Here is a 14,981-nt window from a genome sequence, read left to right on the forward strand (position 1 = left end):
CTACCAGACACTGCAAATTATCTAGTTTGAAAAACACCAGTTGTCAGCTTACAGGAGGCTTAAAGCCCACCCTTGGCTTGCCATTGGTTGGCTTTATTGTCACTCTCCATTACTTGCTTTTTACTTGCATTTTAGATCTTGACTGACCCAGCGCATGCGCTGGTCTGGCGAGACTTTTAGTAAGGGCTTCAAAAAATGCTACCATGGCCGGCCTACAGCTTGCGTGCATGTGCGCGTGCTTACAAGCAAAGGCGCCATGTGGCTTTCCTCGTCATGCTCATTAAGCGCATCGCTGTGAGCCAGTTTTACTTTTTATTTACTTTTGCTATGATCGTGGCACCAGCGCTTTACTTTTAACATTAAAAGTAAAGCGCGGGTGCCACGATTATAGCAAAAGTAAAGAAATAGAAATAAATAAAATATTTTTGGGGGTTGCCTGGGTAGGCACAGAGGCATTCATATTTGTGTTAAAAAAATAAAAACAAAAAATTGCTTGGCTCCCTGAGGTATGGGGTTTCTTTTAAGGAAGCTGGGCGGGAAGCAGGGGTCCTGGGGATCCCCACAGAGCCCTCAACAAAAATTAAATCTGTGGGTGTCCAAGGTGGGGCCAGGAAACCCCCAAAATGTTAAAAGTGAATAATTGATGAGCGGCCAAAGCTGCTCACTTATTATTCACTTCTCCTACCAAGGAGTGCCCCGTAATGCCATAGAATGTTATGGAAGTACATCATTTGTGGCTGGTGGTGACCCTAGAAGAGGCTGGGGCATCACTAAAAATGTTTAATGTTGTGCATAGCTGCAGTGAGTGCAGAAGCCCCACAGCAGCATTTAAAAAAAATATAGTAAGTCTCCTCTCATTAAGTTCATGACCCCAGGAAAGCTTCCCATATTTATTTTAAGCACTCCAAGCCAGAGCTCTATGCTCTTCAGCTGGAGTACAGAGTCCATTTGTAGATGGTTCTATGGCTACAATTTCTAGATTGAGAACTGTTCAAAAAGACTCAAAGACACGTTCATTGTTATTTTTTTAATACAACTTCATTACATTTTTCATGACAATCCCTTCTACTAAACATTATACTAGCATTGCAGAAATGTGGGATCCTCATAATGTGTATGAATTCATTCATTTCTTCAAACTTTTTTTTAACCCCTTCCATGCTCATGACGGAACGGTTCCGTCATCAGCGTCGGTGCTCCGGTGCTGATGACGGAACATTTCCGTCATGAGCCAATTCGATTTTAAACCGTTCAGCACTGCAGCGAAATTCGCGCAGCACTGAAGAGGTTAATTATGGTTCATTATAATTGAGGATTTTGTGGGCCACACGATTTTGGGAGCTTTGGCTCCAAGGTTCCCACCAGTTGGAGACGCACCTTCCCTGAAAGTTTCGTGGGGATCCGTCAAGCGGGGGCCGAGATAAAAGGGGGGTCCCAAAACGTGTTTTCCCCATGTTAATTTCCATAGGGCGGTTGGACTCACTTTTAGCCCGAACGGCTGAATGGATTTCCACCAAACGTGGCAAAATTGTAGGGACTGGTACCCCGATGTGTCTTTGCTATGTCTCAAGATATATGCTCCAGTGGTTTTTACGAAAATTAACTTTGAAAAAATATATATTGGGCTACATTGGGCTATATATATGTTAGAGCCCAAATGTAGCCCAATGTAGCCCAATGTAGCCCAATGTAGCCCAATGTAGCCCAAAGATGGCCACCAGAGACAAAAAAAACAAATGTAGCCCAAATATCAGCCAGATGTAGCCCAACTATAGCCCAGTGACAGAATGTCCCAGAGTGTTCTAAAGAACAACTAGAACGCTAACAGTCTTACTTATGACAAAAGTATGGCACACCTGAAGTCATCTTGATTGGAATAAAGTGGTAACACTTAATACATTCAATTTGAAAAGGAACAAAATGAGGGGTTTCATTTTGCCATAGAAATTTTATATATATATATATATATATATATATATATATATATATATATATATATATATATATATATATATATTCACTGAAAAAACCATAGGTTTCACACCAGTTATAGTTAGGAATTAGCATTTAAAAAACCTTTTTTCACAGAAAAAAACATAGGTTTCACACCAGTTATAGTTAGGTGGAAATTTTACTCGCATAAAACCATTGAAATTCCCATGTTATAGTTAGTTGGACTCACTATAACTTGCGCGTGCAATGCACTGCTGATGACGTCACATATTACATCACTCATGACATGGTCAGTGACATCACTCATGACATCACTCATGACATCTCAAATGAATGAATATATATATATATATATATATATATATATATATATATATATATATATATATATATATATATATATACAACCAAAAACCTTCTCCAGTTCAAGAAAAGAATATATATATATATATATATATATATATATATATATATATATATATATATATAGTTATTTGAACATGATTTTCGTATTTTTGGCAAAATAAGATGGCTGTGCACTGCGCTGCTATTTGTACTAGTTTACTCTCTGCATTAGGCAGTTTAGTTTTATGCCATATTTAGCCTGTTTTAGCCAAATATATTTTCATCTGTGCAGTCTGTTCCCCATATCTATTGATGCCTGAATAAGAGGGGAGGCCTATATATTGATTAATTTGTGTGGCGCCAAACAGATTGAGAAAGCCTGCTGCGCAGGCGAAACGCGTCTCTCCTTTGCTGTGGGGTTCGTGAAAGACCTGAACACAATAAATGAAGCCTGATACCTAAGTGCCATGTGTACGTACCTCTTCTTCATTCCTCGTTGGAGTAGGACTGGGTTTTTGAAAAAAAAATATATATATATATATATGTATATATATATATATATATGTGTGTGTTATAGGTTAGGTGAAAATGGCAGTTAATACATACTGTTTTAAATACATAAATTATATATATATATATATATATATATATACATATATATATGTATATATATATGTATATATATATATATATGTATATATATATATATATATATATATATATATATATATATACACATATACTGGCGTATGTATATTTTCAAGGTAAGAGTGGCTTGCAAGAAAGTGGCTTGCAAGGAAGTTGTGACTTGCTCAGAATATATTTGATTTCAAATTCCTCTGCAGGTGTCTCTTAGTAATCACAATGCTGGAAGAATCGTCTGCGAGTGAGTCTACCAGCTGGCCACTTGGCACAATACTCTTTGCTCAATTCCCCACTTGCCTCTCCTTTCTCAGGCCATCAATGGTGCGGCATTTGGCGTGATTGGAGTCCTCGTCTACACGGACCCCAAAGACATCAATGACGGCAAGGCAACAGAAAAGGAGGCCTATCCGAACTCGTGGTACCTGCCCCCATCCGGGGTTGAGCGGGGATCCTACAATGGATACTTCGGGGATCTGCTGACCCCATATTACCCTGCAAAAGGTTTGCAGAGCTGTCTGTATTGTTGTTGATAGTGTGACCCCTACCCAGTGTTATGAACATTTTACAGCAAGGGCAAAACTCTAGAATCCGAAAACTTAGAAAGAACCCATCTAGTTACCCCATCTAAGTTCCCCTATATCTCTTAAATCTATAGATGCTGCCCTCTCACCAGTGTCAATTATACTGTACCCAACATGCTGGCATTCATACTGCTCACCTGGGTATCGATTTTGCATCCCTTTCTGTTGCCAGCACTTCAATTGTTTCATTACTTCTCTGTGAAAGCAATGGTTGCTCCTGACTACTTTCTTCCCCACCCCCTCCAGTCTGAAATGATCGGCCATATGCCTGAAAGGGCTCTTTGTTTGTAGATCACAGCCTTTTGCACTCTGGTCATTTATACTACAAATGCCGCTTCGTGTTATTATTTTTCCAGATCCTGATTGAGGTTGGACCGCTGAATGGGCCAGTGTTATCCTAGCAGAGTTGGATATGTATTGGGTGGTATAGAGTGTGGAAAGCTAACATTGAAGTCTATGTAGGTGCCTCTGCAATGTTGACTTAATGACACAGATATCAAAGTCAAGGATGTGCATGTATTGCTGAAACTCTCCCAGAAGCTCTCCAAGAAATATATACACTTACCTACTGTTGTTTAGAAAAATAGGCAGCTAGGCAAAGTGACATCCCAGCTGAATAAAGGTTTGAACATCCTTGTTTATACTATTTGTGATTAAATATTTTAGCTCCTGCATGGCCCCTGGACCTCCTAGTACCTTACAGTTTGGTCTTTTGGATCACTATATATATCCTGATCTCCGAATCAGAACTGAAAATGTACACTACCGCTAGATTAGTGGGTAGCCAAAGTAGCATGCATTATATTCATTATATAACCTCAAAACTAAAAATGCTAATATCTCACCAATTGCTAGCCAGGGTCAAACAATTCACATGAATTTGCTCAACTGGTGAACCGGTTTTCACTCTGTTAGTTTTAAGCTGATGTGGTTCAAGCCACATGGCTGCTTGCCACATAGAACTAATGGTCCTACGTTCAGGGCCCTCCACTGCTGGATGGAAAGGTTTAGATCTGGATAAAACCCAAAGAAAAAGGTTTCTAGTGTGCCACAAATCACGAAAGAGACCAGAAGTTAGCGTGCCAAAAAAAAGTTCAGAAGCCTTAGGTGCAGAGTCCCGCTGGTTGGTGGATCACTGAGCAGGTGACAGGGAAGGATGTCAACCCTGTTGTGGCTTTGGTGACCTTCGTCACACCCAAGACAGTGCTGGAGAGGGTGAAGTCACTCGGGATGGAACCAAGGGGCAGGGTCAGTGGAGCATGCTTGGGAGGGTAGCATCACTGTCGCTTGTGGTCAACTCACCAATACTTGGTGGTGTTGAGGGCATCTATCCTCCATCTGTGGGGTGATGGTCACTGGATGGCTATGGGGGAATCAATGTCCTCAGGTCCTGGCCTCCTTGGAGGCAGTCAACCGGCAGACGGAGCAAAGGCTACGAAAAGATCAGTAGGCTTGAGCCCAACCTTTTGAGGCATGCAGAAGGCAGTGTATTGTCTAGAATTTAAAGATGGAAGTTGAAGTAAACTGATTCTTCATTCTAAGAACAGGTTAGGATCTGTGCTAGTGGGAGGAACAGATTCAGATTGTTGATCTGCTGGGATTATTTCAATGGAGCTACCAGAAGGAACTGTTGCTGGTGTTCAATGTGTCTGCAAAGTATGGTGAAGCTAAGCCATCAGATAACCTAAAGGAGGATATGAGGTATGGCAACCTTGTAGTCAATGATTTGGTTCAATATTGGCTAGCCTTTATTTTCAGGGACACAGATTCAGGTTCAGGCATAGAGGTCACCACTAAGTACTTATCCGTGACTGTTCTTTGGAAAGTATAAACTACACTTGTTTTCTCAAACCCCGTTACCACTTGTCCATAGTGGCATGAACTAAAGTCAAAGTTGAGAGCAAAATTACTCCTGTCAGTGACTGCCTCTGCAAGAGTTGATCTGATGACTCGAATTTAGAATCAGATTCTCTTTCTCTGTCAGTGCCCTGGTAAATGAACCATCCTTTATAAAAAATGGTGAATGAAAATGGAGGTATGTGATACTGCTATCTTTCTCCCTTAATTTCATTCTGGTCCCAACACTACCCATGGAGGTTAATTTAAGGTTGTCAAGGGTAACATCTGCTATCTTGGTTTGTCCTTTAATAACCCCTTGCATTGCCCATGTGACTCCTAGATCACGGGGCCACAAAGGGAGTGGCATGAACAGAAAGTAAAAAGGGATCTTAGGGCCATATGTATGAAGAAACCTTTTTGCAATTCCCTAATTGCGAATCCTCGTAATTCGCAATTAGGAAGTCGGAAAGCGGCATATATGAAAGTGTTTTGAACACTTTCTGCAAATCCCAGTGGGTTGCAAATGACCTACCTCATGAATAATAATGAGGTAGGTTGTAATTTGTGACCCATTAGGAATTGCAAAATTCACAGGGATGGTGGCTGGCAAGGAAAATGGGATGCTTTACAAAAAGAAAAATTAAAAGATTTCCCTTCATATTTTGAAAGCAGGCAGTGGTCCGTGGGGCCACTGCCTGCTCTTAAAAATGCTTTTAACTAACATTCAGAAAGGGGATTCCCATTTGCGAAGGGGTTACCACCTACTTGAAGTAAATGGTAAAATGCAAATGTTTTCCGACCGCATTTCGATCTCAAAATATTCATACATAATGATGTGATTCAGTATTAGGAAGGAACGCCCTGAATACGACTCTTCCTAATAACGAATTGCAAACCCTAATTGCGATTCGGTAACAGGTTACTGAATCGCAATTTGGGTTTGATACATGAGAAAAGCCTTTTTTGCGTTGGCAAACGGGCCGATTCGCACCACAAAAAGGCTTCATGTATTTGACCCTAAGCTCCATATTCACTGGCTGCAGTTTCCAGTGCTTATCTTAGGATGGCTCTTCAGCTGTCGAGGGAGTAAGGGTGGAACAAGGGTTCAAATCTGTCATGTCACTGGTGTGTAAAAGGAAGGGCGCATGATGTCATTTCCCCAACCCTGGTATTTTGGTGAATATGTCTCCATGCCGTATCTTTCATCCTGTAGCATTGCTTCGCAGCATCATTAGTAGAGAAGGCTCTGACTAGTGGGAAAGCAGACCAAGCAGTGGACAATCACATCACCGGCTGAAGACGGAAAGCCATCAGGAAAGATTGTTTGTAAATATTCTCCTTGTAGGGTGTGTAGGGGATGGATAAATATTGAGTTCTGAGTTTGCCCTTTGTATCCTGCCGTTCTTGAATGTAGCCACGGGCTGTGTGTATATTGTTGACTCCCTCAGACTGCTTACCCTTTGTGGCATTAGTCCTTCCAGTTGAGCAGTCAGACCAGGCCAGCTCCTCATTCCCTATGAGCCCTTTTGGTTTCACAGTTCTGCTATCATTTCTTGTTCTGCATGGCTTTTGTTGTGACATCACATTCATTCTGGCTAAGCAACTAAGAAGAGAATGCAGTAGGGAGAACTAAGTCACTACAGCTTTCCATTTCAGAACATACATATCGCATCAACGAGTCCGAGATCCAAGGTATCCCACCCATCCCAACACAGCCAATCGGATATGAAGATGCCAGGACGCTGATATGGTGAGTGACAGCAGGAAGGGTTGGAGGAGGCAATATTTCTGTTATCTCCTTCCTCATCATGTACCCTTAATGCCATCACAGAGCTGGCTGCTTGTCCCATGTTTAGCCCCTTAACAGCTTCTTGTTTACTAATGAGAGGAGAAGAAAAAAGGAGAGTTCCATTTACAGAAAGTAAACAGGGCTCTGACTGCCTTGTTTGCTTTCTTTACCTGCTTCTCCCTTCAGGAGGAGTACCAAGGTCAGCGCTAGGGGTTGCAGCTGCTAATCCTGCACCAATATAATTGCAATTCACGACTGCAACAGGACTGTTTTCTCCTAATTTTGTTAGATACTTGTGGCATCCTTTTTGTTTGGTCTCTCCTGATCTAAACACTGCACAGGGAAGAAAGCTAGAATATCACTCTTTGAGAGCCAAAAAGAATCCCTCAAGGAGGTATGACACCATATCGAGGTCGACAATATCGATCTACAAAAATAACGCATCTAAAGCATCTTCTATCAGTACATCATCAACATAAGTATATTTTTACAAATTCGAACTCCTCATCTACTTTACTAGAGTTTTGTTGTGATTTAATGGTTCGTTCGAAGTATTGGATGCGATACTTTTGTCAAACACCGTGTCAAGATATTTAAATAATAAATTCATGGGTAATGAAGGTAGAAGAAGTGCCAGTGCAAACTACTGAGCAGGGCCAATAATTTGCAGCTCAGCAGGCATGTTTAAGAGGTCCAACAACTGCTCTGGTAGGGTCGGTAAAAGAATATTTAGCATATTAGGAGAATGGACATTTTCCACCCGTTCCCTGGCAGTAGGGTCATATTTTAGGCATTTAGAAGCTATGTATCATCCCATCTCTAGTGCCAGAATTAGCTCTGTATTAAGTAGTGAGTCCACTCGAACCTATGCTGCCCAAGCAGTTGAGGCAATATTTGGAATCTGAATCGCAGCCTATATTCTTAAACATCTTCCAATCTCTGCTGTGCTACTGGTACTAAGTGTAGGTTGATTAGTTATCACACTGAGATCTTCCAATGCCTAATTTGCAAAAGTAAACTGCATTGGGTTCTCTTAATGCTGAAAATGTTCAATAACAAGACTACTTATCTTAGTCTAGATTCCACCTCGTGCCTCTTTCTTCCTCCATCCTACAATTCCTGTATCTTTATCTCACTCTTCGGGTTCTTTTTTTATCCCTGCTGTCTCTCTTTTTCCCTAACTTTCAATATTTCTCTTCTTTTTTTCCTCATCCTTCCTTAACTCTTTTGCATTGGGTCAAAGTCTGGTGATGAAAATTAAGTCTTAGTGACTAAATATGTGTGAGGTGTCATATCTTTCCTTGTCACCATTTGGCTCGCACACATTATGGCTTTCCATACTGCCATGTATAACAGATCCTCTATAGAATAGCTAGCCCAATGCCACTTTTTTTTCCAGTTTTCTACCCCAATGATCTCTTTAGCTCCATGGGTATTAACAAGGACTAGCTAGGACGTCTTTTTATGACTTGTCAGTTTAGCCCCAGAGGTTGACGTTTTCAAACTATTTAAAATATTCCTGCATGCTAGACTACTTTCAAAGACCATAATGGGGATCTAGCGCTCAATTTGTTAAGTGCTGGTCAGTCCTGAAAACCTTTCTAGTTATCAGTCACATTTTTGTTGCTGTGCCCGTCCAAGCATCACATCTGCAAGTTGCAGGTGTTCTAGGTAATGGTACCTTTTATATTAGATTCAAGAGCAGAAATTGAGTAAAACCATATCAATTCATGTGACCAAAAGATGTTATTACACTCTTATGAGCTTAAAGCAGAGTTATCAAATGTGGTCTAAGTGGTTAGACGAAGCCAAATTTTCAAGATTACTACTGTCTTTGCAAATAAGTTCCATTGAGATTCATTGTATGTAAATATATCCTATGCAGTTATTCTGGCACAGTTCCTGTTCACCTGTTCATCATCCCTGTCTTAAAGACATACAGGTCATTGTCTAGTACAGAATTCATAGTATGCAGCCCTGCTCACTTCAGTTTACTCATGCCATGCCTGTCCACTAAGCTTGTGATACGAATTGTGAAACACTTACTTTATACCCCTGTGTCAATAAACTAAACACAAGATACAAATAGTACTGCATGTACTTATTTATTTGTTTTGTAAAGTGCCACCTTATGATGTGTAGCCACTCGTATTGCAAAAAACAATGTTTGTCACTGCCTATAGTTAGTACATTTTAAAAATGATGCCTTGTTTACAAACAGTTTCAGTTTACACTAAGCAAGCTCAAAGAAACTTTTGGCTGCGTCCAATTTGGCTGCTTCTTAACATCAGGACTTGTCAAGAAGCTTTAGACGCTTGTATGAGGGGCGACTCCCCGCAGCTGGCGGCGCGTTTTGTTAAGTTTATCTCAGAAATTAATTCTCCTAACTTTGCCTTTTGAACCAGTTTGAGTTTGTTTCTTTCCTAGTGACACTATCATCTGTCCTTTTAATTTATAATTCTCCTGTGTTTATAATTGATTTGTGTAGCTCTTCCCCTTTTTTTACTATGTAATGGTCATTTCTGTGAGTGTACTTTGCAATGATTTTAAGTAATTGTGCAAATAGAAAAAACTTTACTTTACTTTACTTTACACTAAGCAAACAGTGCAAATGCGGTAGTGTTTTTAGATTGTTCTACCTACTTTAAGCATGTTGCACAGATGAGGAAGTGTTAACTTATGTGTGCCTTTACAACGTACATATTGAAAACAGTCTGTCCTCAACAACCATCTAACAAACAGTGCAGTGCTTGCAGTGCGTTTTCGTGTCTACACTAGTCTACAAATCACATGATACACAAATAGCAGTACCTGCAGCCTGTCTATATGCCTGCACTAAACACATGTACAAACAGTGCAACGTTTGCAGTGTGCCTAGACCAGAGGTGTCTGTTTGTTGGCGCAGTTGATAACTAACATGTTTATTATTACCCAAAGCAGTGGTATTATTTACACTAGAAGAAATAAAAGTTGTATGGACCTGTGGGATTCTGCAGTATTGGGGTCGAAGGACTGGGATGCATGTGTGTATGTGTGGATATTTTTAAAACCGAGTTGAAGTGCAGTTAATGTTATGAAATAAAACTGAAACCCAAACCATAATTCACACCGCTCAATGAAAATCACAATTCGTCCCCCCAGATGGACTCTTCATGAATTCACAATATTTATTAAGGCTAATTCCAGCAGGGGGCAATGATCTGCTTGAATGTCTGGGTACATTCATGACAAGGGTGGGGTTTTAAACCCCCCAAAAATACAGTCACTGTGAAACTAGAAATAAGTGAAAGGTAAATTAGACTGGTGTGTTTAAACTAGCTACAATCCAAAGCCTAAAAATATGTGAAAATGAACAACTTAAGGTCATTGTTAGACCATTCTTGGTTTGGTTTCCCCCCTAACTTTGTGCTCTCAGACCTCCTCTTTTGCTGACCTCGTTTTTGCTGGCTTTAGGACTCTGCATGCTTTACCAGTGCGTGTGCTCTCTCCTAAGAACATGGTTTAATTTGCTTATACCCAATAGCCTTATTTCATTTACTTGTAAGTCCCTAGTAAAGAGGCACTACCTGTGCCCAGGGCCTGTAAATTAAATACTACTAGTGTGCCTGCAGCACTGCTTGCACAACCCACCTATGTAGCACTCTAAACATCTCTCAGGTCTGCCATTACAGCCTGTGTGTGCAGTTTTTAAACTGACATTTTGACCTGGCAAAATAAACCATTTTCCAGGCCCAAACCTTCCTTTTTAATACATATAAGTCACCCCTACAGTAGGCCCTGGACAGCCTAGAGGGCTGGGTGCAATGTATTTTTAAAGTAGGGCATGTACTTTTAAGTTTTACATTTTCTGGTAGTGGAAAACACTTAAATTCGTTTTTCACTACTGCAAGGCCTACCTCTCCCATAGGATAACATTGGAGTTACCATATTACATTTAATAAGCTGTAACTTCCAAATGGGAGCAGGTAACTCATTCATGTTTGATGTCTTTAGGATGGTAATGAAATATCCTAACTTATGGGAAAGTTGAAAATGCCACTTTTAGAAAATTGGCATTTTCCTGCATTAGCCATTTGGTTCCTGCAGCCTGTCTCTGGTTCACATGACTCAGTGTACGCTTTCTGTATTCCTCCTAGACAGCCACACACAATAGGTAGCTTAGGTGTGCCTGGATGGGCCATCACTGGCAGGATCAGAGGGAGGAACTGGGCACATCCCCACTTACACCTGAATATGCTGTGTCCTGCCTTCACACAAAAGGCTGCATATCCCCTACAGTTAGTCTGGAGCCATGGCAGAGAAAGGAGGTACAATTCAAAGTAATGGGTCTAAAAGCTTCTCCCATCTTCAGAGGAAGGGCACCAGATTTATATATTGGACCCCAGACACCAACTCCTCAGTACACGTCTTCACCTGTCGCTACCCTGCCAGAAAGAAGGCTCTCTTGCCTGGGTGAGAAGGGCTGGACCTGCTTCTGTTGCGCCTAGGACCCCAGAGTGACTCCAAAGGCTAATTGGCTGGCCTCCTGACTTGAGCCTCAGGGAGAGAAGTCTCCAACAACCTTGACCCCAGTACCTGGACTCTGCCATCGGTGAGTCTACCCTGCCAAGTGGTGCCACCCCAGACCTGCACCTTTTTGTAAGTGTACCTAAGATGCTCTGATAACCTCTGTGGATCCAGCATAACCAATGGATCTCTTCTGCTGCACAGTGCAACCCCAAGCAAAACCAACGCCTTGCTGCTGTATGAATTAGTACTGCCAGAAAGACCTGCATCGCCGCCCTTCACCCCATCGGAATCGCCGCTACGCAATACAGCCTCAGCGCAGGCCCTTGCATCCCTCATCAACGCAGCCTCAACGCTGGACTCCACATCCCAGCCTTGCAATGCATCACCCCAACTGCGCAATTCTTCCTCGAAGCCAGACTTCGCATCGCAAGCCCATGTCGATGGGATCGTAAATGATGATGCAGGACTTGCCACATTTCGGAACTGACAAATAACTTCAGCTGCGCAACGCATCTTTGACATGGCTCCTTGCAACGTCCTGCAAACCAGTATTTAAGTTCTTTGTTCAGCTGGCCTTCAGGGTCCCTGTAGCTGGCCCGCACTACATTGCGGTGAGCCTGAACTTGTGACTTTGTCCCAGTCCAGCGTGACCAGCTGTCCACCGTTGGTGCTTTGTGCTTTTTGGCACTATTTTCACTGAAATCATTAAAATTGCATATCTCCAGTTTTACTGATTGGATTTTTGTTGTTGTGATTTATTTATTGACAAATAATCCTAATTTTCTAACTTGTTGTGGGAGCCTTTTGGTGTGGTGTTTTCACTTTATAATTGTTTTAAGTGTTGCACAAATACTTTACATATTGCCTCTAAGTACATCCTGACTGCTCTGTGCCAAGATACTAGAGTGTTAAGCACAAGTTAATTTAGGGTTGTCTTGTGCCTCACCCTGGCACGGATTGTCGTTGCTGCTTGACCAGGGCTCACACCCCAGTCAACCAACAGCCCAATCTCTCACAGTAATAATTTTACCGGAACTTCCACCCTGTCCCTTGTTCTTTGCAACACTATGTGCAACATCATACCTTATACCTTATTTCAGATATACAATATCATGTAATATAAACTTCAACAAAAGTAATTAATACAAGCATGATTCCACATGTTTAGAATCCTACTTTAAATTCCCAAAACATGGTAAGCTGAAATACAGTATGCAAATCACAATCATTAAATGGCATATAAGGAGTATTTATTATCCTAGGATAAAAAGTCAGGAGCATAGCAATAAATATGAATTATGTTCTCAATGTCAGATACTTTCATGAAATACCAATTTATTCCAACATAAAGAAACAATATTTTTAATTATTGCTCTGCTCCAGCCGCTTTTATGCTCTCACTAAACTTTTCACTAAGGGCCTGATTTAGAGTTTGGCAGACATGGTGCTCCATTACAAAACATGAAGCAGTACCATGTTCGCCAAACCCTGGTTTTGCCCTCCTCATTTAGAGATGGGTGGACCTTAAGCTTTTCCCTCAACAGAGCCCCTGTTGGCTCTACTGCCAGAAAGCTTCCTCCGATGGCCCAATGGAGTAGGGGCTGTCAAAAGAACAACATTCCACAGCCCTTTTTAGTCTAGATGTTGTAGTGTCCTTTTTTTAGAGTCCGTCAGTGCTGGGTAAAAACTGACTGTGAGGTACATTTTAAAATAATGACGTCAACAATCTGGAAGAAAAACTACAAAAGTATAGGAATCATTAGCTTCTTGTTTTTCAGGAAGAAACTCCACTTTGGAAGTTTGTTTATGAAAAAAAAATGGAAAATTATGCCGAATGAGCATCAAAACTGATGGCAGTCTTCCACCAAATATTTGTCCCTTGAAAAAAACTGCTGTAATGGTCATGCCTTTTAATGTACACAGATGATTGCTGGGCTGGCGGGTATCTCTAAATTTGGTGGATGGTAGTCCTTCAGGGTGGTGGAGGTAATGTCCTCAGCCATCCTGATGGATGGAGTACTGTCTGCCAAGCCCTAAATCAGCCCACAAGTCTCTCATTCACTTCTCATTTTTTATTTTCATATATGAAAAGAATGGACTCATTGTGCTGACAGACAGAAAGCAGGGCATAGAATGTCAATAGAATACAGAGTGTGTTCCTATATGACATTATGATCATACCTCTTTTGACTTCTTTAGCCAGCTGGGTGGGCCCAAAGCTTATGAAACATGGCAGGGATCCTTGGGCTGTGACTATCCCCTAGGACCAGGCTTCCGGGATCAAGGGACCTTTCCTAACAACAGGTATGTAGACATTCTGTTTGACTGCTGTTGTAGCCTATGAAATGAGCTTACAGATAGGCATAGGTGGCACAGAAATGTGTACAAAATCGTGTGCTGTGTTCATCATTTAGGCACAAGTGGTTTTTTCCGCTCAAGACTGCTACATAAGGAGGGTTTGACATCCACTCACATTATAAACTTTTTGTAATGTTGCCCAAGTCTCTACCTTTTCTGAACCTTATGTGAAGCTTCAGTACTCTTTGTAATCTTTCTGAACTTTGCGAATTTACTTAACTCTGTGATGTTGTTGAATTCTCTGTAAAATTAATGATATCACTGTAGAGTTATTGATAAGTATGAAGTTGATGGACTCTGTTGAGATGAAGACTCCTCTGTAATGTGTACGGTCGCTGTGATCTTGAAATCTCTGGAAAGTTGTTGTACTACCTGCCGTGGGGCATTGTCTTCCTTGTGCATGAAAGACTTCAGTTCTGGTTCTGGTTCTACATAAGTAGTTTAGTTAGGTGCCATCACTTCAGTCATCTTAAGGTTGACCTGGTCAGAATCTTTTCCACAGAACAACGCCAACATTCTGCTATGCATTCTTCCATTACACTGCTTTCATCATACCACCTTATTTTCTCTGCCTGTTCCCAGCCACAGCTGTATCCTGCTGTATTTACCTTCAATGGCATGCCAACTATACTGTACTGGTTGGCCAATCTCTTCTGTGCCCAGCCCTTGATGCCCAATCTTGTACCCCTTAGTTAGAAATGAACTCGGAGTTCCCAGGTGACTCGTGGTGCTCTGTTTGAACCTATGAATTGATGGGAATGTTCCTCATCTTAGTCCCATATTTTTCTTTTAAAAAATATGACTTACCTGGAACTTTGCTTCTTAAATTCAGCCACTATTTTTTAATCGCTTCTATTGACATTTTCGCTCATTTCCGTAATTTCCTGTTTTCTCACTCCTTGTTTAAGTTCTAAACCTTAGAATAGGAGTCATATAAATTGACGAAAAATAATGAATTCTAC

General features: G+C 41.1%; 1 protein-coding gene across 1 annotated transcript in view; it reads left to right on the top strand.

The window, feature by feature from the left end:
- The window catches only part of NAALADL1 (N-acetylated alpha-linked acidic dipeptidase like 1), a 246,209-nt gene that overhangs the window by 76,546 nt on the left and 154,682 nt on the right, over positions 1-14,981 (top strand). Inside the window, exons 5-7 of the mRNA XM_078660781.1 lie at positions 3,255-3,444; positions 7,020-7,113; positions 13,861-13,965. Of these exons, the coding sequence (XP_078516907.1) occupies positions 3,255-3,444; positions 7,020-7,113; positions 13,861-13,965 (389 nt within the window). The remainder of the gene's footprint in view (positions 1-3,254; positions 3,445-7,019; positions 7,114-13,860; positions 13,966-14,981) is intronic.

This window comes from Lissotriton helveticus, chromosome 9 (assembly GCF_964261635.1).
Source record: "Lissotriton helveticus chromosome 9, aLisHel1.1, whole genome shotgun sequence".
Lineage (NCBI taxonomy): Eukaryota > Metazoa > Chordata > Amphibia > Caudata > Salamandridae > Lissotriton > Lissotriton helveticus.